Source organism: Geotrypetes seraphini, chromosome 7 (assembly GCF_902459505.1).
Source record: "Geotrypetes seraphini chromosome 7, aGeoSer1.1, whole genome shotgun sequence".
In the NCBI taxonomy this organism is placed as follows: Eukaryota; Metazoa; Chordata; class Amphibia; order Gymnophiona; family Dermophiidae; genus Geotrypetes; species Geotrypetes seraphini.
The window spans coordinates 178194689-178221624 of NC_047090.1; the positions used below are offsets into that span (position 1 = coordinate 178194689).

General features: G+C 44.4%; 1 protein-coding gene across 2 annotated transcripts in view; it reads left to right on the forward strand.

Moving 5' to 3' along the window:
- EFCAB11 (EF-hand calcium binding domain 11) overlaps positions 1–24091 on the forward strand; it is a 109887-nt gene extending 85796 nt beyond the window's left edge. Inside the window, exons 6-7 of one of the 2 annotated variants that reach the window (XR_004540160.1) lie at positions 12343–12633; positions 23871–24091. Coding sequence is in view for 1 of the 2 variants with exons in the window: in XM_033952632.1 (XP_033808523.1) it covers positions 12343–12424 (82 nt within the window). In the remaining variant the exon portion in view is untranslated. Of the gene's footprint in view, positions 1–12342; positions 13896–23870 lie in introns of those variants that run through there. The other variant, XM_033952632.1, reaches the window with a different exon arrangement.
- Positions 24092–26936: the final 2845 nt, after the last annotated feature.

Genomic DNA, 26936 nt, shown 5'->3' on the forward strand with positions numbered 1-26936 from the left:
ATTTAAACAGTTTGTGACACATTAATGTTAACTGCTTGAGAAATAGGACCACTGCAGCCTGTGAGCTCACATTTTAAATGCTAGCAAGCACCATGATTTTGAAGCACAGCTGAATAAGAGCAAGTTAGCGTTACTCTGAAAATGAGACACGTTACTGGCAGTAGCATTCTTCCTCCTACACAGCTTCACTTTGAAATTGCTGTTTTCTTAATCACTAAATATTTAGTTCCTGCCATTCTCTCTCGAAGTAGATTTAATTTGTACCCTCCTTGAAAGACTGCTCTCCCGGTGAGTTCTCTTTTACCCTAAATGATGGCTTGTGCAGGGAACAAAATCTGTTGATGACAAGGTAAATGCCACCTCATGGGCTCTTCCATCTCCCAAAATAGATCTCCCTATGGCAATTCCTGTTTTTTGCCAACAACAAAACGCCAATTCTTCGGATATTTCTCCTGTGGCTAAGAAATATCTGAGTAGCTTTTCTAACGCGTCTTTAAAGAGCTGAAATTAATATTGGCATTACCAGCTAAACTGCTGTGGAACCCTGCAGGAGTGCCATCAATAAAGAAGCAAGTGCTATCGGTAGGACGAACTGGCTGTTTAATCAGAAGAGAAGGCCGCTTGTTGGAGAAGCTGTCATCCTTACATCTTCAATTGGTGGGTCATTTCATCCCCGGCAGGGGCTCCTTGCATGAAGTGTAATTTTTCCTTTCTCATTGTTCAGTTAGGATGACAGCTTCAGCTCTAATTTGATGGCTTCTGTGTAAATTGTTTCACTGGCATCGGAGTGGGGGGGGGGGTGGAGGGTAGGAGAGAGGAATAACCAAAATATAAAACAGCCACTTTGTTCCAGTTTAGACTGCTCTCTTGCTGTTAGAATGCTACATTTGACAAGTCAGGAGCGTTAACTGGTTATGACATCAGCTGTCACAAGTAGGTTCTCACATGTGCTAGTGCCATGTTAGCATACTACAGATTGTGAGTGTGCAAAGGGGAGGCTAAGAAGGACTTGTGGATATAGCACAGAAAACGTGTTACTAAGAGAAAACGCTATTTTACTACTTGGAACCCGGGTTGGCCACTGTTGGAAACAGGATACTGGTCTTGATGGACCTTTCGTCTGTCCCAGTATGGCAATTCTTATGTTCTAAAGTGAAATCCTGGTACAATGAGATGTGGGAATTACCTGCTGCACATTTGTTCATTGGACAAGAGGCTACAGAACAAACAAGTTGAAATGACATTGGCAACACCAGCTCCCAATAATCCTCCCACTGTCCAGTGAAAGTGGTGATACAGACCCTTACTGTTTTGAAAACAGTGGTGGAACAGCAGCACAGACTCTACTTTTGTCCTGTAGCCTCCTTTGTCTGACATGTGGTGTGTGTGGCTACTTCTGTGCATTTGTACAAACATCCGTGCATCTGGATGAAAGGACAGGCAAATGGATGCACTCTTACCACAGCAGAATATTTCCCAAAATGGCAGAGCCAGGAGGCAATATTCTAACATTATAGGGAAAGCCACTACTTATCCGTGGGGTCCATAGCATGGAGTCTTGCTTGTCTGTGAGATTCTACCACGTACCAAAGCAGTGAAGATCTTCCTCTTCACCTGAATGGCACCAGCCAGCAGATTCCTCCTATCTCCCTTTTTCCTGTGGACTCCTTGTTCTGCACCCAGACTTTTCTTAATTGTTGTGACTTCTTTTGAAACTACTGTAAATACTTTTTCTTCCTTACTTATCCTGCTATCGTGAATGTCTCATCTTGTAATCCACTGTGAATGTCCTTTTGTGACCTGTTCTGAGCCCCCAGGAGAATGGGATAGAAATTGAAGGAAGTAAATAAATAAATAAAACTTATGACCTGGATTGGCCACTGTTGAATGGAAGATACTGGCTGTACCATGGGTCTGACCTAGTATAGCAATTATATAGCAAATTCTTCTGTTCTTAAAAAGAACAAAAAAGTTTAGACTAGGAAAAAGCTCTCCATTTAAATGAATGCAAGAGGATGTGGTAAGAGCGGATAGCGTACCTGGTTTTAAGAAAGGTTTGGACAAGTTCCTGGAGGAAAAGTCCATAGTTTGTTATTGAGAAAGATATAGGGGAAGCCACTGCTTGCCCTGTATTGGTAGCATGGAATATTGCTACTCCTTGGGTTTTGGCCAGGTACTAGTGACCTGGATTGGCCACCATTAGAACGGGCTACTGGGCTTGATGGACCATTGGTCTGACCCAGTAAGGCTATTCTTATGTTCTTATGATGTAATAAAATGTGGGGGGAAAAGGATTGTAGATGTTCTGCAAAGTCATGCACCTGGGCAGCCAAAATCCATGCAAGACTTACACCATTAATGGCGAGATCCTAACAAGAACTGAAGCAGAACGAGACTTAGGGGTGATCGTCAGTGAGAACATGAAGACTGCCAATCAAGTGGAGCAAGCTTCATCCAAGGCAAGGCAAATCATAGGTTGCATACGCAGGAGTTTCGTCAGCCGTAAGCCTGAAGTCATTATGCCATTGTATAGATCCATGGTGAGGCCCCACCTGGAATACTGTGTGCAATTCTGGGGGCCGCATTATCGCAAGAATGTGCTGAGACTGGAGTCGGTCCAGAGAATGGCCACCCGGATGGTCTCGGGACTCAAGGATCTCCCGTATGAGGAACGGCTGGATAAGTTGCAGCTGTACTCACTCGAGGAACGCAGAGAGAGGGGTGACATGATCGAGACATTCAAGTATCTCACGGGCCGCATCGAGGTGGAAGAAGATATCTTCTTTTTCAAGGGTCCCGCGGCAACAAGGGGGCATCCGTGGAAAATCAGGGGCGGGAAACTGCACGGGGACACCAGGAAATTCTTTTTCACTGAAAGGGTGGTTGATCGCTGGAATAGTCTTCCACTTCAGGTTATTGAGGCCAGCAGCGTGCCTGATTTTAAGGCCAAATGGGATAGACTCGTGGGATCTATTCACAGAGAAAGGTAGGGGAGGGTCATTGGGGTGGGCAGACTAGATGGGCCGTGGCCCTTATCTGCCATCTATTTCTATGTTTCTATGTTTCACTGTACTTCTTTCCTATAGTCATCTTGTAGATCCACAGTGTAACTTCCTACAACCACAGGGACTGAGTCAAACTACTGTAATTCAGCTTTCAGAAAAACAGTACTTGTTTTAATAAATCCTTACAACCCAGCAACTCAACGTCCCCTCTAATCTAAGAATGGCATACGTTAACTTAACTATGACTATCCGCTTCGCAATAACAGACCTAGCAATATAATATCTCGGAAACCAAACCCACTGACTTTACAATTCGTTATTCAACCTAAATACTATTTTCAAACATTTTAATGCCTCAATTTTTTTCCATTTCTGTATAATCCTATAAATCATCTGTGAATCTATACTATAAATCTCCTTGTAATTGTGTAATAATGTAACTGTAATTCCTCATATTACTATAAGGGCCTCTTAGCTTGTAAATCGCCTTGAACCTGTACTGGATTATGATACAGAAATTCAGATTCGTTTAGATCAGATATTTTTGAGCACAACGAATGTGAGGAAAACCAAATGAAACTATTTAACAGCTAAGAGCTCCTTTTACAAAGGTGCGCTAGCATTTTTAGCGCACGCACCGGATTAGCTACCCGAAAACTACCACCTGCTCAAGAGGAGGCGGCAGCGGCTAGCACGCTATTCCGTACATTAAGGACTTAACACACCTTTGTAAAAGGAGCCCTAAATGGTTTGGGAATGAGTTGAGAGCTTTTTTCATAAAGCTAACAATTCAGTGAGGAGTAAACACAATTTTAAAAATCTGCAGTTAGCTTAATGGGGTTTAAAAAAGGTTTGGACAAATTACTAAAAGGAAAGTTCATACACCATTATTATGATGGACCTGGAAAATCCATGTTTATTCTGGGATAAACAGCATAAAATCCATTTTACATTTTTGAGATCTTGCCAGATACTTGTGACCTGGCTTGACCATTGTTGGAACCAGGATACTGAGCCTGCTAGACTTTCTCCGTCTCATTATAGTGATGCTTTTCATCTTATATTCTAAGATAATGTATACTTTTATGTGGAATCCTTCAGGTTGAAGCTGCAATATACACATATGTTTAATAAAATACACACGTATATACCAAAAATACACTTGGAGCAGGTGTACATTTGTTTGAAGATTTGCATGCTCTGAGACGTGATCTGGGTACCTATTTGGTAACGGCACTTATAGGTGTCCTGTTATTAAATTACTTGCAAGCAAAGGAGAAGGAATCCAGTGTACATGCAAGATACATGCAAGAAGTGAAATGAGCCTTCAAGATTTGGTAGTATCAAAGTTTGAGGGATCCAAGATGGGCCGTGTTTCAGCAAATGCCTGCATCAGGGGTCATAAATACAGTGTTCAGGATCTTAAGCCTCGTTTGTTGAAACAGTGCTCAGCAGTATCTCACAGTAGGATTACTCTAATTGTGTCCGTACCATTTCCTGATCATTGAAGGAGCAAGGATTAAGATCTTGATAATTATATTTACAACCCCTGACTTAGGCATTTGCTGAAACATGGCCTGTGTTGGGTCCTTCAATAAACTATTGACACTACCCAATTTTGGAGGCTAATCCTGCTTCTTGTATACTGTATTTGAAATTAGCTACAACATATTAACCTGAACACCACTGTTCTTATAAGAAACTACAATATTTTGTTGCTCTCTAGAAATTAGTGCACCGTGCTTTGGAAGAATCCCTTTATGAGCTTTACCACAGCTTAGAGGATATATAGAATGGAGGTGGCTGAGGATTAGTGATAAGCTTGCTCATTTTGGAGTGTCTTACTCTCAAGGTTTTTCTTTCCAGTCTTGAATTTAAGAGAAATATTTGGTGCCAAGGAGCAGAAGTATGTCAAAGGTCCACTCTCTATAGTTTTTGGCTTTCATCTTCCTCCTCTAGAATGAGCCTTTATTGGGACTTGGAACCATAGGCCTTTATTTTCAGCCATAGTGGGGGTTTCCTTAATGAGACATTCCATTGATATTTAAGGGTAAATTTTCTTGTGTGTTTCAGTTATTGTTTTATTATACACTTCCCTCGGTATTCGCGGGGGTTAGGTGCAGAGCCGGACCGCGAAGTGTGAAGATCACAAATAACTTCTCGACCGGCTCTGACCCACCCCCTCCTGCATCCCCGGAATCTTACCTGGTGGTCTAGCGGTGAAGCAGGGCAGGAGCGATCATCAAAATGGCTACCAGAAGTTCCTGTTGTAGTCTCGAGACTACAACGGGAACTCCCGGCAGCCCTTTATTGATATTATCTGATTATTTGTAATCTACAATGGTATGTGGTAGAATATACAGTAAATATGTAAGAAAATAAAGCAAATATAATTAGTGATTCATGCTCAAGATCAGAATCTAGGGATTATTTTGGAGTCATCATTTAAGTTATGTAATCCTACCATGACAGTTGCCAAAAGAGCCTTTATCCCAGGACAAGCAGGCAGGTATTCTCACTAGTGGGTGATGTCATCAGACAGAGCCCCGGTACGGACGTCTCACAAGCACGTGTTGCTTGTAGAAACTTAAAGTTTCTAGATGCCCGCACCGCGCATGCGCCGGTGCCTTCCTACCCGGAGATCCGGGCGTGTCTCCTCAGTTCTTTCTTTTCCGCGGAGCTGAGAAGTTCAACTTCTTCATGCGCTAGCTGAATTCAGTTAAATTTGCCTTCCTTGTCCGCGTTTTCGTTTTCTTTTAATTACAGTTAACATTTCTTTTCTTTTTCAAAAAAAAAAAAAAAAAAGAAGATTATTTCCTCCGGCGGGTCGAACGGGCCGGCCACGTGGCTCAGGCCCACTGGCTTCGACCTCGCGGCGGAGATTTTCCGGCCTATGTCCCGGCCAATCACCGGGTTTAAAAAGTGCAGCAAGTGCCAACGCGCGATTTCACTCACGGACCCTCACTGGCGCTGTTTGCAGTGTTTGGGCCCTGACCACATCCCGAAATCGTGCGGGCCTTGCTCTACCCTTACGGCACGCTCATTCAAGCGGCGTTGCCTATTGTGGGAATCGATGTTCAAGATGGACGTAGCTAAGGATCCCACAGCCTCCACTTCATCTGATACCTCCCCGGTTCGGGCGAAACCGGCATCGACCACCCCTGCATCGAGTGTGGTGAAACCGGCATCGCTCACCCCGACACCATCCACGAGCTCGACGTCGGTGCCTGCCCCGGTCTCCTCGGTTCAGGTACCTCTTCCTTCCACAGTGCCACCAATGGTCATCAAAGTGCCGAAAGCTACTAAGCAGAAGCACTCGACCTCGAAGGAGCGCGATGTCCGTGCAGGAGGACCCCCTTTCGGTGCGGATCCCTCCCTATCGGCTTCGCTACGGTCCGTGCTGGAAGCTCAATTCGTTGAGCTCATGCAGACCATCGGACCCGGGCTCATCGCTGCCATACAGGGTGACCTCCCGGTACCGATCCAAAGGGGCGGTCCGCCCCCTCCCCCCCCACACCGTTCGACCTCGACAACCGACGAGGACGAACGGGGGAGGGTGGCGATGCCCACGCGGCAAGCCTCGCTTACCGATATGCCGCCATTAGAACCCATTACGCCTCCGCGCCAACATGGGACCAGACCTCCGCTCGATACTCGAAGCCCTGGGCATAGTCAGGAAGAGTTCTTCCGTACTCCTTACCAGACTTGGGTAGCATCGCAAGAACCCGCATCGCAAACCCAGTTGCGATCCACCGCTTCCAGCCCTATCCACTTGGGGGCCTCGGGAGACCATGCGATGCACAGACGATCCCGATCCCCGTCCCGCCACCGAGACGGGCACCGATCGAGACACTCATCCTGGCACTCCTCACGCCATTCGGAGGTGTCACCGCAGAAAAAACTGCAACGTAGGGGATACTCCTCATCAGAGGTGTCCCCTCCGAGGGGCCCGGAGTACGAGGAGACACCGGTACCCGATTCTCCTTGTCACTCCCCAATGTCCACGGACCTGGAGGCCTCATCCTCCTCCAGCCCGTCCCACAGACCGACGCTGGCGGAACAATTGTCCTTCTCATCATTCCTCCGACAAATGGCGGATGATCTGGATGTGACCCTTGACACGGGCTCCAGATACTCCAAAGAGTATCTGGACACCATGCACTTACCTAACCCTCCAACGGAGTCGCTTCGGCTCCCCTTGCATAAATTACTGGACCAGACCTTCATGCAGTGCTTCGAAACGCCGTATTCCATACCGGCGATCCCCAGCAAACTCGATGCTCGATACCGCATCGTGCACCATAAAGGGTTCGAGGGCCCCCAACTCTCCCACCAATCCCTACTGGTCGAGTCCTCCCTTAAACGCTCTCATCCCTCCCAGGTCTACGCCTCTGTACCGCCGGGCCGAGAGGGAAGAACGATGGACAAATTTGGTAGAAAGTTCTACCAAAACTCCATGATGGCGTCACGGGTACTAAACTACAACTTCTTTTTCTCTTCCTATCTGGAGTTCTTCTTGCCGGTACTCCGCAAGTTCACTCCGTTCATAGACAACCAAGCTCGATTCGAGTTCGAGGAAGTGGTAGCCTCCCTCTCCCAACTACGACTCCAGCTGATGCAATCCTCCTTCGATGCATTCGAACTCTCGGCACGCGCCGCCGCAAGCGCGGTAGCTATGCGTCGCCTGGCATGGCTCCGTACTATCGATATGGATCCCAACCTACAGGACAGACTCGCCAACGTACCATGTGCTGGAGCTGACCTGTTCGATGAGTCTATCGAAACTGTTACCAAGAAGCTGTCGGATCATGAAAAATCCTTTCAATCCATCCTACGGCCCAAACCCAAACCTCAACAGTCTCGACCCTCCAGGCCACCCCTGATTTACCAGCGGCGTTACATGCCCAGACAAACGCCCGCTGCGAGACAGCCTGCGAAGAGACAACCCCCCAGAAGTCTCAGCAAAAACTCCAGCCACCGGCTGTACCTAAGGCTCCCCAGCCCTTTTGACGCCCCTCCCGGGAGCATAACCTCGGCCTCTCCCATAGGGGGCCGCCTCCATCTTTTTTACCACCGATGGGAGGCCATAACCACGGACCTATGGGTCCTCTCCATCATAAGAGAAGGATACTCTCTTCAATTCCACCGGGTCCCCCCGGACCATCCTCCAAGAGAGTATCCTTCAAGCTCGACGCAGACCGCCCTTCTTCTTCAGGAAGTCCAAACCTTACTTCAGCTTCGGGCTGTCGAGACGGTCCCGTCAGACCAATTGAACCGAGGGTTTTACTCCCGGTACTTCCTCGTCCCGAAGAAAACGGGCGACCTGCGACCCATTTTAGACCTTCGGGCCCTCAACAAGTTCCTGGTCAAAGAGAAGTTTCGCATGTTGACTTTGGCTTCTCTATACCCCCTCCTCGAGCAGAACGACTGGTTATGCTCCTTGGATCTCAAGGAGGCCTACACTCACATCCCCATTCACCCGGCCTCCCGAAAGTTCCTCAGATTTCGGGTGGGAAATCTGCACCTACAGTATCGAGTGCTACCATTCGGCCTATCTTCGTCCCCCAGAGTCTTCACAAAGTGCCTGGTGGTAGTGGCCGCAGCACTCCGGGACAGGGGTCTACAGGTCTTTCCATACCTCGACGACTGGCTCATCAAGGCCCCGTCAGCCCCAGAGGTCACTTCGGCGGCCTTGGCTACAACCTACTTCCTCCAGAATTTGGGCTTCGAGATCAACTTCTCCAAGTCCCATCTACAACCCACCCAGTCCCTCCCCTTCATCGGAGCGGTCCTGGACACCACCCGACTCCGAGCATTCCTGCCCCGGCAACGCATGGAGTCTCTTCTTCATCTCTGCCAGTCGGTGGTCACTCACCAAACCATACCGGCGAGACAACTGATGGTGCTCCTGGGCCATATGGCCTCCACAGTACACGTGACACCCTTTGCCAGACTCCACCTCAGGATTCCCCAGTGGACCCTGGCATCACAGTGGAATCAGACATCCGATCCACTATCCAAACGCATCGTAGTCACACCTGCTCTTCGGCAGTCTCTACTTTGGTGGATGACCTCTTCGAATCTATCCAGAGGTTTGCTGATGCACTCTCCCCCCCATCAGAAAGTTCTCACAACCGATTCGTCGAATTACGCATGGGGGGCCCACCTGGAGGGTCTCCGCACCCAAGGATTCTGGACCAGTGCGGAAAGACTACACCAAATCAATCTACTGGAACTCAGAGCCATCTTCAATGCGCTCCAAGCTTTCCAACATCTACTTCACGACATGGTAATCCTCATTCGCACAGACAATCAGGCTGCCATGTATTACATCAACAAGCAAGGGGGCACGGGCTCGTCCCTCCTTTGCCAGGAAGCTCTACGAGTCTGGGACTGGGCGGTGCGCCACAACGCCCTACTCAGAGCAGTATACATCCAGGGGGAGAACAACGTCCTAGCAGACAAACTAAGCCGTCTGCTACAACCGCACGAATGGACTCTCCATTCCAACCCCCTTCACCAAATCTTCACGCAATGGGGGACGCCTCAGATAGACCTCTTTGCGGCTCCCCACAACGCCAAACTGCCTCAGTTTTGCTCCAGGATCTACACTCCTCATCGCCTCGAGGCAGATGCTTTTCTACTGAACTGGGGGAAACGATTTCTATATGCGTTCCCACCATTCCCGCTGATCCAGAAGACTCTGGTCAAGCTGAAACTCGAACGGGCCACCATGATCCTAATAGCTCCTCGGTGGCCCAGACAACCTTGGTTCTCCCTCCTACTTCAACTCAGCAGCAGGGAACCAGTACCACTTCCAGTGTTTCCTTCACTACTTACTCAACATCAAGGATCACTACTTCATCCCAACCTGCAGTCTCTCCACCTGACAGCTTGGTTCCTCTCAACGTAACCCCTCACCAATTCTCACAAGAAGTGAGGGAGGTCTTGGAAGCTTCCAGGAAGCCCGCCACTCGACAATGCTACTCCCAGAAATGGACCAGATTCTCCTCATGGTGCGTTTCTAAGTCAAAGGAACCTCAGCGAGCTTCCTTATCCTCCGTGCTGGACTATCTCCTGCACCTATCTCAATCTGGGCTCAAGTCCACATCCATACGAGTCCACCTGAGCGCTATTGCGGCGTTCCACCAGCCTCTACAAGGGAAACCCCTCTCGGCCCATCCGGTGGTCGCCAGATTTATGAAAGGACTCTTCCATGTTAACCCTCCTCTCAAACCGCCCCCAGTGGTTTGGGACCTCAATGTAGTCCTTTCCCACCTCATGAAGCCCCCGTTTGAACCACTCAACAGGGCCCCTCTGAAGTATCTCACCTGGAAAGTGCTTTTCCTTGTAGCCCTTACGTCCGCTCGCAGAGTCAGCGAACTCCAGGCATTGATGGCGGACCCACCATTCACAGTATTCCACCATGACAAGGTGGTCCTCCGCACTCACCCAAAATTCCTGCCTAAGGTGGTCTCCGAATTTCATCTCAACCAATCCATTGTACTTCCAGTATTCTTCCCTAAGCCTCATTCTCACCACGGAGAATCGGCCCTTCACACTCTAGACTGTAAACGTGCCTTGGCTTTCTACCTGGATCGCACCAAGCCACACAGAACCACTCCTCAACTTTTTGTCTCCTTCGATCCTAACAAGTTGGGAAGACCCGTATCAAAGCGCACCATCTCTAACTGGATGGCGGCTTGTATCTCTTTCTGCTATGCCCAGGCTGGATTATCACTTCCTTGTAAGGTCACAGCCCATAAGGTCAGAGCAATGGCAGCCTCAGTAGCATTCCTCAGATCAACACCAATCGAGGAAATTTGCAAGGCTGCCACCTGGTCCTCGGTTCACACATTCACCTCACATTATTGTCTGGATACCCTCTCCAGACGGGATGGACAGTTTGGCCAAACAGTATTGAAAAATTTATTCTCTTAAGTCGCCAACTCCCCCTCCATCCCACTGAGGTTAGCTTGGAGGTCACCCACTAGTGAGAATACCTGCCTGCTTGTCCTGGGATAAAGCAATGTTACTTACCGTAACAGTTGTTATCCAGGGACAGCAGGCAGCTATTCTCACGTCCCACCCACCTCCCCTGGGTTGGCTTCTCAGGCTAGCTACCTGAACTGAGGAGACACGCCCGGATCTCCGGGTAGGAAGGCACCGGCGCATGCGCGGTACGGGCATCTAGAAACTTTAAGTTTCTACAAGCAACACGTGCTTGTGAGACGTCCGTACCGGGGCTCTGTCTGATGACATCACCCACTAGTGAGAATAGCTGCCTGTTGTCCCTGGATAACAACTGTTACGGTAAGTAACATTGCTTTCTGAAGCTGCAAATGAGACAATTACATCATTTTTTGAACTCAAATCATCTCGAAACTGTAACGCAGGGATTGGTAACCTATGCTCTAGGACAGGCTATAATAACTTTCCATTTGTGGGTCTCCCAAATGAATAATTTCAAGACTTTGAATGGTCCCCAAAACTTTTGCAATAAAGCCTAAATGAAAAGGGCTTTATTATTCTTGAGAGAGCTACACTGCTCCCAACAGGTTATTGAATTGCATTTAAACTTCTCATTAACATTTATAACTTTAAGAAGACAGGCCTCAAGATAATAATGGCATATTTCCCCAGTTTGCAGATGTTTTGTCTGATTAGGTCTGAAGAAAGAGACTTTTTGGGGGTACCTTGATAACTGGATCTGCTTAGTTATTATTCTTTCTTTCTTTTGTTTTGGTTTTTTTTTTTTGGTCATTTTTTTTAAAAGCAAGAGATAGGACTCAAGGAGCTATTTCTTATTTATTTATTTTTACAGTTAGAAAGGAAGTAGTGCAAATCTGGCCATGGAGGCAATTTTTTTTTTAATTAGTCTTTAGATAGGAGAATAAGTAGAGGACTTAGCTAAATAGCACTGATTATTACTAATGACTAAATATAATGGGGCTGTGTGATAGCCCATATTAAAATTAACACAACTTGCATTAATGCTGTTGCACTCTCCTGTCAAATTATGACTGACTAGATTTAGGAGAATTTTCAGATAAAAACTTGGTTAACTAGGTTCAGTTGCAAATTTTCCTGCAGATAATTAACTGAAGTTTAGCCATGAGAAGGAGAGAGTTTCACTTAACTATACCCATGTGGGATCCCTACGAGGGTCAAGATAAGGAAATTGGGTCATTAGGGCATAGACAGGGGGTGGGTAAGCAGAATGGGCAGACTTGATGGGCTGTAGCCCTTTTCTGCCGTCATCTTCTATGTTTCTATTTTAAAATCAACCCCATTGTGTTTTTAATTTAAACTCTCATGATTTCTTCTTTCTTTATAGGGAAGTGGATCTAGACTCGGATGGTCATGTCAGCTACAAAGACTTTGAGTTGGCCATGAGCTATGGAAATAGTGAAGCATAACTATGAACTGAAGATTTAAACATTTATTGCATGAAACTGAGGCTGTACAGTAATATCCATCTTCTGAAGAATTTGTATGAATTTTAAAAGGCGGTTATAATATTTTGGACCTGATCAAGTCTAAAAACCTACAACTATGTCTCTTCCAAAATGTTTGCTTGCATCCCTTGAATGAACAGGCAGCGATTCAGCAGGATAGCTAGATATCAGTAAGTGAATTTTCAGTCATTGTGTACTGAATACAGTCAAACCGCGGTTTGCGAGTGTTTTGCAAGACGAGCAAAACATTCCCGCAAATCGTGCCTCACAAACCGAGCGTTGACTCAATTTGCAAGTACCCCCTCATGATCCGGCATCCCCCTCCCCCCACTTGTATCGCATCTTCCGTGATCCGGTATCCCATACCCACCCAAACACTATCCCTTACCCCGATTTGGCACCAGCGCACAGGACATGCCGGTGCCCGAAGATCCTCCCTCTTGGCTGGGCTGGGCCTTAAGCATCTGCGCATGCTCAAGGCCTTCTGGTTATTGCTCTCTCCAAGATCTCCGAGAATCTCGGAGAGAACGAGAACCAGAAGGCTGTAGGGGTGTTTTCTTATTTGCACCTGAAGGTTAGGCCTCTCTGACATCATCAAGCCTGAACTATTATTTGCAAGAAATCATTCCAGCCTAAACCTAGCAAGAAGAGAAAAAAGAATATATCTTTGCTGTTTCTGTCTGATGCATTCTGGGTATGTACCAGAACTGTATTCTAGCCAAGGACATTCAGCTATGCCTACAAGCTCAGCCTGTGTGAATCTTGGGGGAGTCATGGCTCATGTGCTGGTCTTATCTAACGAAGGTGCCTCTGTTTCACGGCCTGAGCGAGACTCTATACAGAAAGGATATTCATCTAAGTTATGTTTTTGGATTGGTCCAGAGAGGTCATTTGATGAACCAAGTGGAATGTACCTAATTATTAATTTAGTCTGTGTTAGGATGTGAGGGAATTTGCATCTTATCATAGGTTTTCTCTGCGCATCTTCTATAGTTACCTCTTGTGACTGGAAAGTTACCTCTTGTGACTCTCTGCCTGAAAGAGAGAACCGGACTTTTATACAGATCTGGATTCCATCACATAAAGGAAACCGTTACTGCCAACTTAATTTACAGCTTCTCCAGTTGCTGACGGACTGTCCCTCAACAGAAGAATTTCTATATCTGCTAAGCTGAGAAAAGACGTCTTCCTTTCATCTGATTTTGTGTCACTGCCTAATTGGATGGTGAGAATAAGGAATTATATGTCTTTTCAGCTGGGTTAGAGAGGGAATCCTATTGTCTTTGGGGTAAGGAAGTGAAGCACCTGTGGTGATAAGCTATATTTTTAGTTGCTGCTATTCAGGAATTATTATTATAAGGAATTATTTAGAGTGTAAGAACTAGTTTTACTCATTTATCTAACAAGTGTGGTGTGATAATTATGTACTGAGTTTCATATATGTATTTGGATATTATGTGAACAATAATTAGTTATTGCTGCTGGCTTATGAATTATATTTTTCTATTTTCATAATAAAGTATTTCTCATAGCCTGGGTCTCTGTGTCGTGTAAGTAGGCAAAGCTTGCTGAACCTGGATGAGATATTATGGTCTTTCCTAGAAAACTAACAGGCACGTATTTGTTTATGTAACTGATTAGTTAATCATAAATCTTACTACAAGGCCTTGAGAATGCGCAGATGCTCAAGGCCCAGCCCAGCCAAGAGGGAGGATCTTCGGGCACCGGCATATCCTGTGTGTTGGTGCTGGTGCCAAATCGGGGTAAGGGATGGTGTTTGGGAGGGTGTGGGATGCCAGATCGTGGGGGGGGGGGCACGCGACACGAGTGGGGGGGCAATGCCAGTTCGGGGGTGATGCCGTTTTTTTGGGGGGGGTTCGCTGGTGGGGGGGGGAGCAGCGCCGGTGGCCTCGGGGGGGGAACAAATCAAGCGAGTTTCCATTCATTCCTATGGGGAACCTCGCTTTGATATACGAGCAGTTTGGTTTACGAGCATGCTTCTGGGACGAATTATGCTCGTAAACCAAGGTTCCACTTTATATGGTTTTAAGTTGTTTAAGTTCTTTATTTATGTAGTTCTACTTAAACAGATAGTGCTATCTGGATAACTTTTGGCCAAGACCCCTGGAGCTCCCCCTACTTCTCTTCCTAAACCAAGGCTTTCCAAACCTCTCCTAGAGGCCACATAGCCAGTCCAATACTAACAATGATAAGTATGAGATCAATGTGCAAACCCAACTATCCTGAAACCCAACTATCTGTGGGCTTCCTAGGATAAAGTAGGAAAGTCCTGTCCTAAATAGAGCCTGTTCTATGAAGGAAAGTGTGCCTGCATGCCTAACTTAAAGTATTCAATAAATTAGATGAGTTTGAGTCCTATCCAGATTCCAAAAGTCAATGCTTACCTGCCAAATAAGCTCTATGTAAAGTAGAATATTTACAGAATAGCACTTCGGTGTATTTTTGGCATGCCAGAATTCTAATCATTTGTGTGTGTATTTGACCCATAAATGTTGATGTCCGCTTTCCAGAATTATGTCCTTGGGTCCAGTCAAAAGCTATGTAGCAATCAGCCCCAAATTTTGAAAACCTCCAATATATGTGGCTAACTGATGCAATCTTGAATTGTGGTGTAATTACCAAGCTTTATAATCAGATACCCTTAGAATAAAATGTTTCTTAAATTTGTGGACTATATCAAATCAACAACAATTTATTATTTCTATGATTCTACCAGACAAACGCAGCGCTGTATATTAAACACGCAAGAAACAGTCCCTGCCTGATAAAGCTTACAATCTAATTATGACTCGTAGGACAAAAGGGTGAATCTATAAATGCTGATCAGGTAGGGAATTAGAAGAGGAATGATGAAGCATATAGGGTGAGGGATTATGGAGGGAATGACCAGCAGAAATGGGTGTTTTACAACATAAGAACATAAGCAATGCCTCCGCTGGGTCAGACCTGAGGTCCATCTTGCCCAGCAGTCCGCTCACACGGCGGCCCAACAGGTCCAGGACCTGTGCAGTAATCCTCTATCTATACCTTTCATCTCCTTTTTCAGCAGGAAATTGTTCAATCCTTTCTTAAACTCCAGTACCGTACTCTGCCCTATTACGTCCTCTGAAAGCACATTCCAGGTGTCCACCACAAGTTGGTTAGATTAGGACCTAAACGCAGCTTCAAAAAAGTGAGCTTTCAGCCTGGATTTGAATACCTCCAGAGACGGAGCCCGACATACCGAGTCAGGCAGGTTGTCCCAGGCATATGGCACAGCAAGGAAGAAGGGACGGAGCCAGGAGTTAGCTGTAGAGGAGAAGGATACCACCAAGGGAGACTTGCTTAACGGGGTTCTCAGATAGAGTGTAGGGAGAGATAAGAGAGGAGAGTTACTGAGGAGCTGCAGAGTGAGAGGAGTTTGAACTGTATGCAGAGCCAATGAAGCAACTTGAGAAGATGGGTAAAGTGAGCATAATGACACTGGTAGAATACGAGACATGCAGCAGAATTCTGAACAGATTGAAGGTGGGAGAGATGACTTGGCAGAAGACTTGCATTAAGCAAGTTGCAATAGTCCAGGTGAGAAGTGATGAGAGCATGGATGAGGGTCTTGGCAGTGTGCTCAAAGAGGAAAGGCCAGATTTTAGCAACGACGTAAAGAAAGAAATGACAGGATTTGGCTGTTTATTGGATGTGCTATATAGAAGGAGAGTCAAAAATGACCCCAAGGTTGTGAGCCGACATGATGAAGAAGATGAGAGTATTATCCATTGAAATAGAGAACAGAGGAAAGGGGAAGGAGGAAGGATGAGGAGTTCAATCTTGGCCATGTTTAATTTTAGATGGCAATGAGATATCCAGTTAGCAATGTCTAAATTAAACTAAAACTTAACCTTATATACTGGGTCTTCAACCAAAGGACGTTCGATGTGGTTAATAATAAATTAAAAAATAAAATGCAAGAGAGTTAGTTTTCAAAATATTTAGCGAATAAAAAAGGTTTTAGAAGTTTACGGAAGAGTTGGAAGGAACTGGGACACCTCAAAATTAGGGGAAGTTCATTCCATAATTGGGGAAATTTAAACCCCAGAGAGCTGCTAAAATTCTTAACTCTGTGAATTCCTTTCCTAGAAGGAAGAGAGAGTTTAAATCGGTGAATGTCTCTTGCATATGAAAATCTATAAACAAGGAACAAGAGGAGCAAAGATACCATGTAAAATTTTAAAAATGTCAGACATCAGGTCAAGACTCAGGCCTGGATTCCCATAGAAATTTCAGGCATAGAGAGGTAGATTTGCGAGTTGTCAGCATAGTGGTGATACTGGAAGCCATGGGAAGAGATTAGAGCACCAAGGGAAGAAATGTAGATGGAGAAAAGAGGAGGTCCCAGGACAGAGCCCCGAGGTAAACTGGCTGCAGAGAAGGACCTTTCAGTGTGCTTGCTAAAAGTGCGACAGGAAAGGTATGAAGAAAACCATGAGATAAGAGCTTTGAGATCCCAGTGAGGACAGTGGATCAATAAGTAGGTGGTGATCTACACTGTCAAACACCACAGATAGATCAAGGAGGATGAGGACAGAGTAGAGGCCCTTAGATTTGGCCAGGAGCAGGTCATTGGAGACTCTAGCAAGGTCAGTTTCCGTAGAATGAAGATGGTGAAAGCCCGATTGAAGCGGGTCAAGAATAGCTTGAGATGAAAGAAAGTCAAGGCAATGGCGATGAACAGCACATACAAGGAAGCTTGGATAAGAAGGAAAGGAGGGAGATAGGGAAATAATTGGAGGGGCAGGTAGTATCCAGTGAAGGTTTTTTAAGGATCCGCTTAACTATAGCATGTTTGAAGGTATCAGGCATGGTTGCAGTGGAGAGCAATATGTTGAAGATATGCAGATAGAGGTGATGACAGTAGGAGAGATGGAAATTAGTAGTCAGGTAGGGATGGAATCAGAGAAAGAGGTAGTGAGTGTGGAGGACGAGAGATAATGTGTAGTTTCCTCCTCAGTGATTTCACAGAAGAAAGGCAGCAGGGGGTCAACGGAGGGTCAGCAGTGTGGATGGGAGGAGTGAGAGGCAGAGGCGATTAAATCGAGAACTTAGTTAATCTTGTGCACCTTGTCATGGAAGTACTTGGCCATAGTCTGAGGAGAAAGTGAAGGAGGAGCTGGAAGTAAGGGTACTTTGAGTAGAGAGCTGAGTGTGGAAAAGAGATGGTGAGGGTTGGATCCGAGAGAATCAGTCAAGCAGGTGTAGTAGTCTTGTTTTACAAGTGAAAGGGCAGATTGGAAGTAGGTCAGCAGAAAATTGAAGCGTACAAAGTCAGCAAAACTGCAGGATTTCAGCCAGTGATGTTTCACAGATCGGCACAGGAATGTAAGTAGCAGATCTTAGAGGTCAGCCAGGGCTGGGGTTTGGCACACCTTATAGAACGTGACTTGGGAAGAGTGAGGGTATCAAGAGCAGAGGATAGAATAGTATTATGGGAACAGACTGCTTCAGTGACAGATTTACATAGTGTAATGTTTGAGTGGAGGAGAAGACAGTGGCAGAGAGAGTGCATGGGTCAATAGCTTGAAGATTTCTGAATGTATTAGTAAGGATCGGTCGTGTCAGGGGGGGAGGGCGATGAGTTGTGAAGGTTGTCATATGAAGGTCAGAGAGGGGGAGAACAAAGGTGGAGAAGTTAGTAATTGAGCAGTTAGAGAAGGGGACAGCATCAAGGCAGTAGTCATTTTGGTGTGTGGGGGTAGTGGAGCACAGCTGAAAATTGCATGAGGATATTAGGGTAAGTGTTGGAGTCAAAGTTGTCCTCAGCATGAATGTTAAAGCTACCAACGATAAGGGAAGGAGACGAAGGTTCAAGAAAGATGGAAAGCCAGGCGTCAAGCTCAAAGAGAAAATTAATATAGGGATTTGTCAGGAGGTTGATAAATGACCGCTATTCTTCTAGACCAGTGATTCCCAACCCTGTCCTGGAGGAACACCAGGCCAATCGGGTTTTCAGGCTAGCCCTAATGAATATGCATGAGAGAGATTTGCATATGATGGAAGTGATAGGCATGCAAATTTGCTTCATGCATATTCATTAGGGCTAGCCTGAAAACCCAATTGGCCTGGTGTTCCTCCAGGACAGGGTTGGGAGCCACTGTTCTAGACTATACTTAATACTGTCAGGGACAAAGAGTTTAAAACCAAGCTCCTCTAAATAGCTGGAAATTCCATCTTCAACTTCTTCCTGAATGCCTGAAGCTCAAAAGACAATTTATTCTAAAACCTACAGTAGAAGCTATTATTGCTAGTGAATTGTGTCTTTAATGTTTCATATACTAACCACCCTACATAACTTAAAAGCCAAAATTAAACTTTTAAACTACAGGTGCTGTACCACTGATAACCAAAGTAAATTGCCAACTGCTCTGAATATAATGTCTGTGTTTAATCATAAAGAAGTGGAACCAGTGCAGAATGACAGATACAACCCTGGATACCTTATTGGGCAAACTGGATGGACCTTGCAGGTTTTATCTGTCAACATTTACTATGTTACCATGGGACACACAAAGTACCATAGGTTTCTATGGTTTGTGTGTCCAGGTGCTTTGACAATGAGCCTCTATATTAAAATGAAGCAAAAAAAATGTAGTTACTCTGGCCTATAGCAGAATTTTGGGAAAAAGTTCTCATCCCTGGATATATAAAACCAGAGAAGTGAAAAAAATCTTAAGATGTACCATATGAACAGCCATTGGGGGCATTTTCAGATGAAAAAAGTTTCATGTGCTGAATCAACAGTTGCTTCCATCACAAGACAGAACAATGGACCAAGAGATATGCTCCATTTCAGCCTTGAACATGCAGAGCAAGTACACCATTGCTACCCCAGAATTGCTATTTTTTTTATCATTGAGACCCCTTGCAGAAGATGAGGTATGGATGCTGAATAAATACACAATCACAACTATACAATTTAATAAGCTATTTAAAATTACTTGAAATAAACACTTCCTTGCAGAGATCTCAGGTCATCTTTTGGATACAACCTGTAAAGGCATCTGCCTGACTAGTTGTCAAATCCAACAAACCTGATAGAATCAGATCAAGCAACTCGCCCTCCCAGGCCTAAACTCAGGAAATCATAAGCTAAATCTTGAAGCTTGGAAGATCCTTCTTTTAATGTCCATTCACAATCAGGGTGCAGACAAAAGAAAGCCATATTCATCCACATGAATATGCTACAATATTAAAGCATTCAGCAATTTTTCATATCTTAGTAACTCTTCTTACATGTACAACAGTATATCAACCCCTGAAGATAGTCATTCCCCAGCATCCTTTCAGGCATGCAAATTAGCTTATCAGTGACTGCTAAACTGCCTGCCTTCCCTGGGAAGGGTACAAGCCTGAACCTCTGGTAGCTGCATCACTTTTACCATAATTCCTCAGGCTTTCTAGTGACCCCCTGAAGCCTTCTAGCAAATTTAAAACATTTACCATTCCTTCCTCATTAGCTAGACTTGTGCCTTTAATTCAGTGGCTTTATTTCCTGCACTATTCCTTACTCAAATACTCTCTTTCTCTGTCATAGGGTGTTCCGCCACTTATTTCTGTCAAATGGGATGATCAGTGACACTCAGAAAAGCACAGACAATATAAAGCATAAACAATAATACTTTATTACACTTATATATATAGATGAATGATATTTTTCATGCTACACATTTGATTCTATTTTTATAAACGGCTACCTCATAAATGCTAGGTTCATAGAAATAGGAACTTCTTCCTAATTTCAAGTAGCAGCCTCATTCACAATCTTCTCAGATCCTCAGCGTCGCCACTCAGAACTCAACGTATCATTGTTCTGAGCTTTACGTGGCAAATCGTCACTGGATCTGTGTATTATTTTATGTTATTTTTTAAGAGCTTAATTTATAGATTTAAGTAGTATTCAACAACTTTAAATCATTTTTCAATAGTCTTAGAATAATGTACTTAGCTTTATATGCTGTTCTTCATTTAGTAAATGTCTATGGTAAAGAGGGTGTCTTAGCCGACATGTTTCGCGGGAAACCGCTTTATCAAGGCTTCACCCCTAATAGAAATACAAAGAATAGACAATACTTCAGTGTCAACTCTTATAAAAGAAACCCGAAGTATATTTAGACTTTAAACATATACGGCAGGCTTTAAAAATAGATTCTTACTTGCTCATTCACTGTCAACCTCCTCGGATACTCTATAAAGGAGCCGGCAGCGTACTACCGATTAAATAACCGGGGAAGACGTGGAAGCCAGGCCCACTTGCTGACGTGGGCTCTTGACATCACAGGCCCCGCCCCTTACAGTAACTTTAAATCATTTCTACGACTCTTCCCTCTAGCTGATTTTAAATCAGAATTAAACTAGAGACAGCCACTCTAGTTCTATATTTAGCCCGTTTGGAATAACAGTATTTAAAGTGTATATCCAACGTTGTTCCTTGTAATTTAAACTTTCTTCTAAACTCCCTACATATATTTTGTCCCGAAAATTCATAAAAATCAAAAAAATCTTCCCAGAAGACCTATAGTAAATACAAGAGGATCTCTTTTAGAGCCCCTGTCCCAATTTGTAGACATATTTCTGAAAAAGGAAACTGAAAAGATCCCCTCTTTTCTGAAAGATTCTTCTCATCTACAACATTATGGGTTATATTTGTGTTTGATGAGTGGATCGTTACATCTCTGGCAGTATTCAAATCCAGACTGAAAGTTCATTTATTTGAAACTGCCTTTAATTCCTAGCCGTACCAACATATCTGTCTGTCATCCCCTCAGTAGTCCCCTACCACTTCTTCAACCCCCTCTAATTCCCTTCATGAGCATTAAGTTCAGGCTAGAAGTCTGCATGGGAACGGAAATTGCAGAAATCCCGCGGGTCCCAAGTGGAACCCACAGTGATCCCCCCCCCCAGATCTATGGGACTCCCACAGGGATGGAACCAGGGTTCCTGAGGCCTGGAAAAAGTGATTTAGTAGAAGATAGAAAAAAGCAGAAACTGGGACCAAAATGATGGAAAAATAAAATGTCCCACCAGCTACAGCAAGGGAGATGTTCATTTTGAAGGGGACTAAGCTCAAAGTGGGAGTCCCTGTCCTCTCTCATGGTCGCAAACCTATGTCATAAATTAATATCCTACAAATGTGCTATATGAGAAAATTCCTACTCAGGCCATTTCATTTCTTACCAAACATTAATTCTGCCTTATCAGGTCTTTTTTCTGCAGAGATGGGTCACATTGTTCTGTCCCCACTATTAAAGAAAGCTGACTTAGAGCCATCCTCCTTTCCATGTATAATCTGTATGGTTTGTCTTTAGTTTGAAAATATTTGTGTTTTAAACTATTGCACCCCTATTTTTATCAATATTGTACTTTCACTTATAATTTTGATAGGCATGTGAAATCAAATTTTAAATAAACTATGAAACTATCCTCACCGTCTAGCTATTGACCTATAGCGAATATTCCTCTACTGACCAAAATGTTAGAGTCCATTATATCCGCTCATCTTTCATCCTATTTAGAGAGATTTTCCATTCTTTTATCTTGCCAACATGGATTCAGACCTAATCTCAGTACCGAATCTCTCCTGATCTTACCAATCTCTAAGGTTCAGCAATTGCAAGCACACAATAAGTTTGCAATTTTGCTACAATTCGATCTATCAGCGCCCTTCGACGTCGTTCACCATGATTTTTTGATTTACCAACTTTCTGAGATAGGTATTGATTCCACAGTCTTAGACTGGTTTTCAAAATTCTTACGATCTCGCTCATATACTGTTAATATGAATGGTACCATGTCATCCTCTTAGAAGCCTTTATGCGGAGTCCTGCAGTGATCACCTTTATCACCTATTCTTTTCAACATCTACATGAGTACTTTGAAGCTTTTCTGTTTATCCCCCTGCGAAACACTATTTACGTATGCAGACAACATCTTTGTTCTCCTCGAGATAGACTCGAATCTCACTAACCTTATTGGGAATATAATAGAATGAATAATGAAACTTCAGTCAGGGGCCCTTACTGTACAAATGAAGCTAAATGCGTCCAAAACAAAATTACTTTGGCTTGGCCCAAAATTAGAGCAGCTACCTCTCGTCCATTCTGTTGCCTTCAGGATCCTCACTGCAGATTGAATTCTCAAGTAAAGTTCTGGGTGTCATTATAGATTCAACACTTTCATTAAACGACCATCTTAATTCTCTAGTTTAAAAAAAAATGTTTTATTAGTCTCCATATGTTGAGGAAAGTGAAATCCTGTTTCCATCAACAACACTTTGCTGTCCTTGTTCAATCAATCATCCTTTCGAAGCTGGATTATTGTAATTCGGTCTATTTAACCCTTTCAGGACCATAAGGATCGTAGGCCAATTTTTGTGGTTTTGACGACATTTTTATGGTAAAAAGGGCTTGCAGATGCCAAAAAATTGATTTTTTTTGTGAAATATCATTATTTTTTTTTTTAAAAATCAAACTTCTGGCTTATGGACAGTGTGGCAAGTGAATCTTCTCGTCAATCTGGCAACGACGCTAATGAATGAATGTCGGAACCAGTTTGTTTACATAAAGGCAGTATCATATGGAATCCGTACATATCAAATTTAGAACTGTAGACTATCCCAATCAAAATTTATAGGATTTTAAAGTTATGGGACAAATATGTCCCTTGGTCCTGAAAGGGTTAAGCTTGACCAAGAAAAGCTTTCAAAGACTTCAACTGATCCAGAATATTACCGCTAGGCTGATCTTTGCAAAAAGTAAATTCATTGGCTTCCAATAATTTCCAGGGTTTATTTTAAATGTGCCTGCTTAACATTAAGATCTTGAATGGCATCTTTCCTCCTTTAATTCCCCTGTCTTGGAATTCTGTAAGATCTGACATTACCAGATCTATGTTGAAAGGCGTTACCTACATTGGCAAATTAGGGAAGTCTCTACTTTTCAAAATTACTGAGCTGTGGAATAATTTTCTTATTCAACTGTACGATCTGGGCTCTTTCCAACCATTTTGAAACATCTGAAAACTTGGCTATTTTCAAAGTTGTAAATTCTGCTCCTCTCCATACTATTCCAAATCCATATTGTATCTGTTCTCCTTTCTAATTTCTTGTAAACCGTGCCGCGCTCTACTGTTATAGAGAAGATGTGGTATATAAGTCTAAGGTTTAGTTTAGTTTAGTTATGCCATCAATTGTATTTAGTACAAAATGAAGTACTTGCTCAGTTTGTTTTGGGGTTTCCAATTCAGTTTTGGCACATTTTTCTTATGCAACTATTGTCCTGAAAAGTGCCTCTGCTTTCAATGATTTTGATGCTGTATTGTTTGATTCTTTACTCATTCCTGAATTAAAAATCATTTGTAGATCTTGGAAGGACCTCTCACGAGTTACCTATGCCAGATGGTGGAACTGGATTTGTTTGCTCTACAGATATGAGTTTTATATTGCCCAAAAATCCAACTCTCTTATTGGTCGACCCTACAGTCACATGACCTAATGTCTATTCTAATTCTTTCCGGTGATGTATGCATCTCTTATTTCTGTTCACTGTTATTTGTTTATATTGTATTTTATTGTTGGTTTAAATAAACTAAGACTTTAAAAAAATATCAGAACTGTAATTGCTGCTTTTTATGGGGACATGTAACTTTTGGGGGGGATGGGCGGGGACAGAGGAAATTCCTTGCAGGGATGGGTGGAGATGGAGGGGATTTCTTGTGGGGATGGGCAGGAACAGAGGGGATTTTTCACGGGGATGGGCAGGAATGGAGGAGATTCTGGCGGGGACAAGTGGGATACTGGTGAGGATGGGCGGGATTTCTGTCCCCGCGCAACTCTCTAGTTCAGACTCCCCTTTGTCCTATGTAATTCCATCTCATCAGCCCCCTCCTCTAACTCCCTACATCAGGGGTGTCCAATGTCAGTCCTCGAGGGCCGCAATCCAGTCGGGTTTTCAGGATTTCCCCAATGAATATGCATGAGATCTATGTGCATGCACTGCTTTCAATGCATATTCATTGGGGAAATCCTGAAAATCCGACTGGACTGCAGCCCTCGAGGACCGACATTGGACACCCCTGCCCTACATGAGCACTATGTCCTGACTCCCCCTTTTATCCTGTGTGTCTGTCAAAATTAGATTGTAAGCTCTTCTGAGCGTGTACAGTGTGCAGCGCTGTGTGTGTCTTGTAGTGCTATAGAAATAATAGATTGGTGGTGATAGTGGATCTTTCATGATTGTGCTTTTCCTATTATAAAACTGGAGTTATTTTCTTAACTTAATCATAGAAACATAGAAACATAGAAATAGACGGCAGATAAGGGCCCACGGCCCATCTAGTCTGCCCACCTTAATGTCCCTCCCCTACCTTTGCCCTGTGAAGAGATCCCATGTGCCGATCCCATTTGGCTTTAAAATCAGGCACGCTGCTGGCCTCAATCACCTGTAGTGGAAGACTATTCCAGCGATCAACCACTCTTTCAGTGAAAAAGAATTTCCTGGTGTCACCTCGTAGTTTCCCGCCCCTGATTTTCAACGGATGCCCTCTTGTTGTCGTGGGACCCTTGAAAAAGAAGATATCTTCCTCCGCCTCGATGCGGCCCGTAAGATACTTGAATGTCTCGATCATGTCCCCCCTCTCTCTGCGCTCCTCGAGCGAGTATAGCTGTAATTTGTCAAGCCGTTTTTCGTATGGTAGATCCTTGAGTCCCGAGACCATCCGGGTGGCCATTCTTTGCACCGACTCCAGTCTCAGCACATCCTTGCGATAATGCGGCCTCCAGAATTGCACACAGTATTCCAGGTGGGGCCTCACCATGGATCTATACAATGGCATAATGACTTCCGCCTTACGACTGACGAAACCCCTTCGTATGCAGCCCATGATTTGTCTTGCCTTGGACGAAGCCTGCTCCACTTGATTGGCAGACTTCATGTCCTCACTGACGATTACCCCCAAGTCTCGTTCTGCTACCGTTTTTGCTAGGATCTCGCCATTAAGGGTATAAGACGTGCATGGATTCTGGCTGCCCAGGTGCATAACTTTGCATTTTTTGGCATTGAAGTTGAGTTGCCATGTCCTAGACCATCGCTCCAGTAGGAGTAGGTCGTGCATCATGTTGTCGGGCACTGAATCTTCGTCTGTTGTGCATTTGCCCACTACATTACTCAGTTTGGCGTCATCGGCGAATAATGTTATTTTACCTCGAAGCTCTTCTGCCAAGTCTCTTATAAAGATGTTGAATAGGATTGGGCCCAAGACTGAGCCCTGTGGTACTCCACTAATCACCTCCGTCATTTCGGAGGGGGTGCCGTTCACCACCACCCTTTGGAGCCTACCTCCAAGCCAGCTCCCAACCCATTTCGTCAATGTGTTACCTAATCCTATAGAACTCATCTTGCTCAGTAACCTGCGGTGTGGTACGCTATCGAATGCTTTGCTAAAGTCCAGGTACACGATGTCCAGGGACTCCCCAATATCCAGCTTCCCCGTTACCCAGTCAAAGAAGCTGATCAGGTTGGATTGGCAGGATCTCCCCTTAGTAAATCCATGTTGTCGGGGATCCCGTAGATTCTCTTCATCCAGGATCTTATCTAATTGGTGTTTGATTAGAGTTTCCATTAGTTTGCTCACTATCGATGTTAGACTCACTGGTCTGTAGTTTGCTGTCTCCATCTTTGAGCCTTTCTTGTGGAGTGGAATGACGTTAGCCGTCCTCCAGTCCAACGGGACGCTGCCTGTACTAAGGGAGAGGTTGAAGAGCGCAGACAGTGGCTCCGCCAAGACATCACTCAGCTCCCTAAGCACCCTGGGGTGCAGGTTGTCCGGCCCCATTGCTTTGTTAACCTTGAGCTTTGACAGCTCACCGTAGACACTGCTGGGAGTAAATTCAAAGTTACTAAACGGGTCAACTGAGCCAACCCTTGTCTGTAGCTGAGGGCCGAGCCCTGGCGCTTCTCGGGTGAAGACTGAGCAGAAGTATTCATTTAATAGTTGGGCTTTTTCCGAATCCTTTTCCACATAGTCTCCGTCTGGTTTCCTAAGACGTACAATCCCGCCTGAGTTTTTTCTTCTATCACTGATATACCTGAAGAAGGATTTATCTCCCTTCTGGATCTTGTTTTTAAATTGTTAGCTGCTTAGACATATGTGGCAAACAAGGCTTTTGAGGAATTTTCAGTTATGGCTCAGCTTCATTTTCAATTTTTAATCCACGTACTCTCGTCAGGACTTTTAGGGACCCCTGAGGAAAACAGCATTATTGAAACGTGGACCGTGTTGGATATATTTTATGTGGATTATCAAATTGTATATCTTTTGGGGGGGGACACTTTCTATTTTTTTATTTAATATTCTTTATTCATTTTTTTTGTAATCTAACAACAAGTGCAACAGATATTAATAGTGAAACTCATCTATTCGTAGTAAT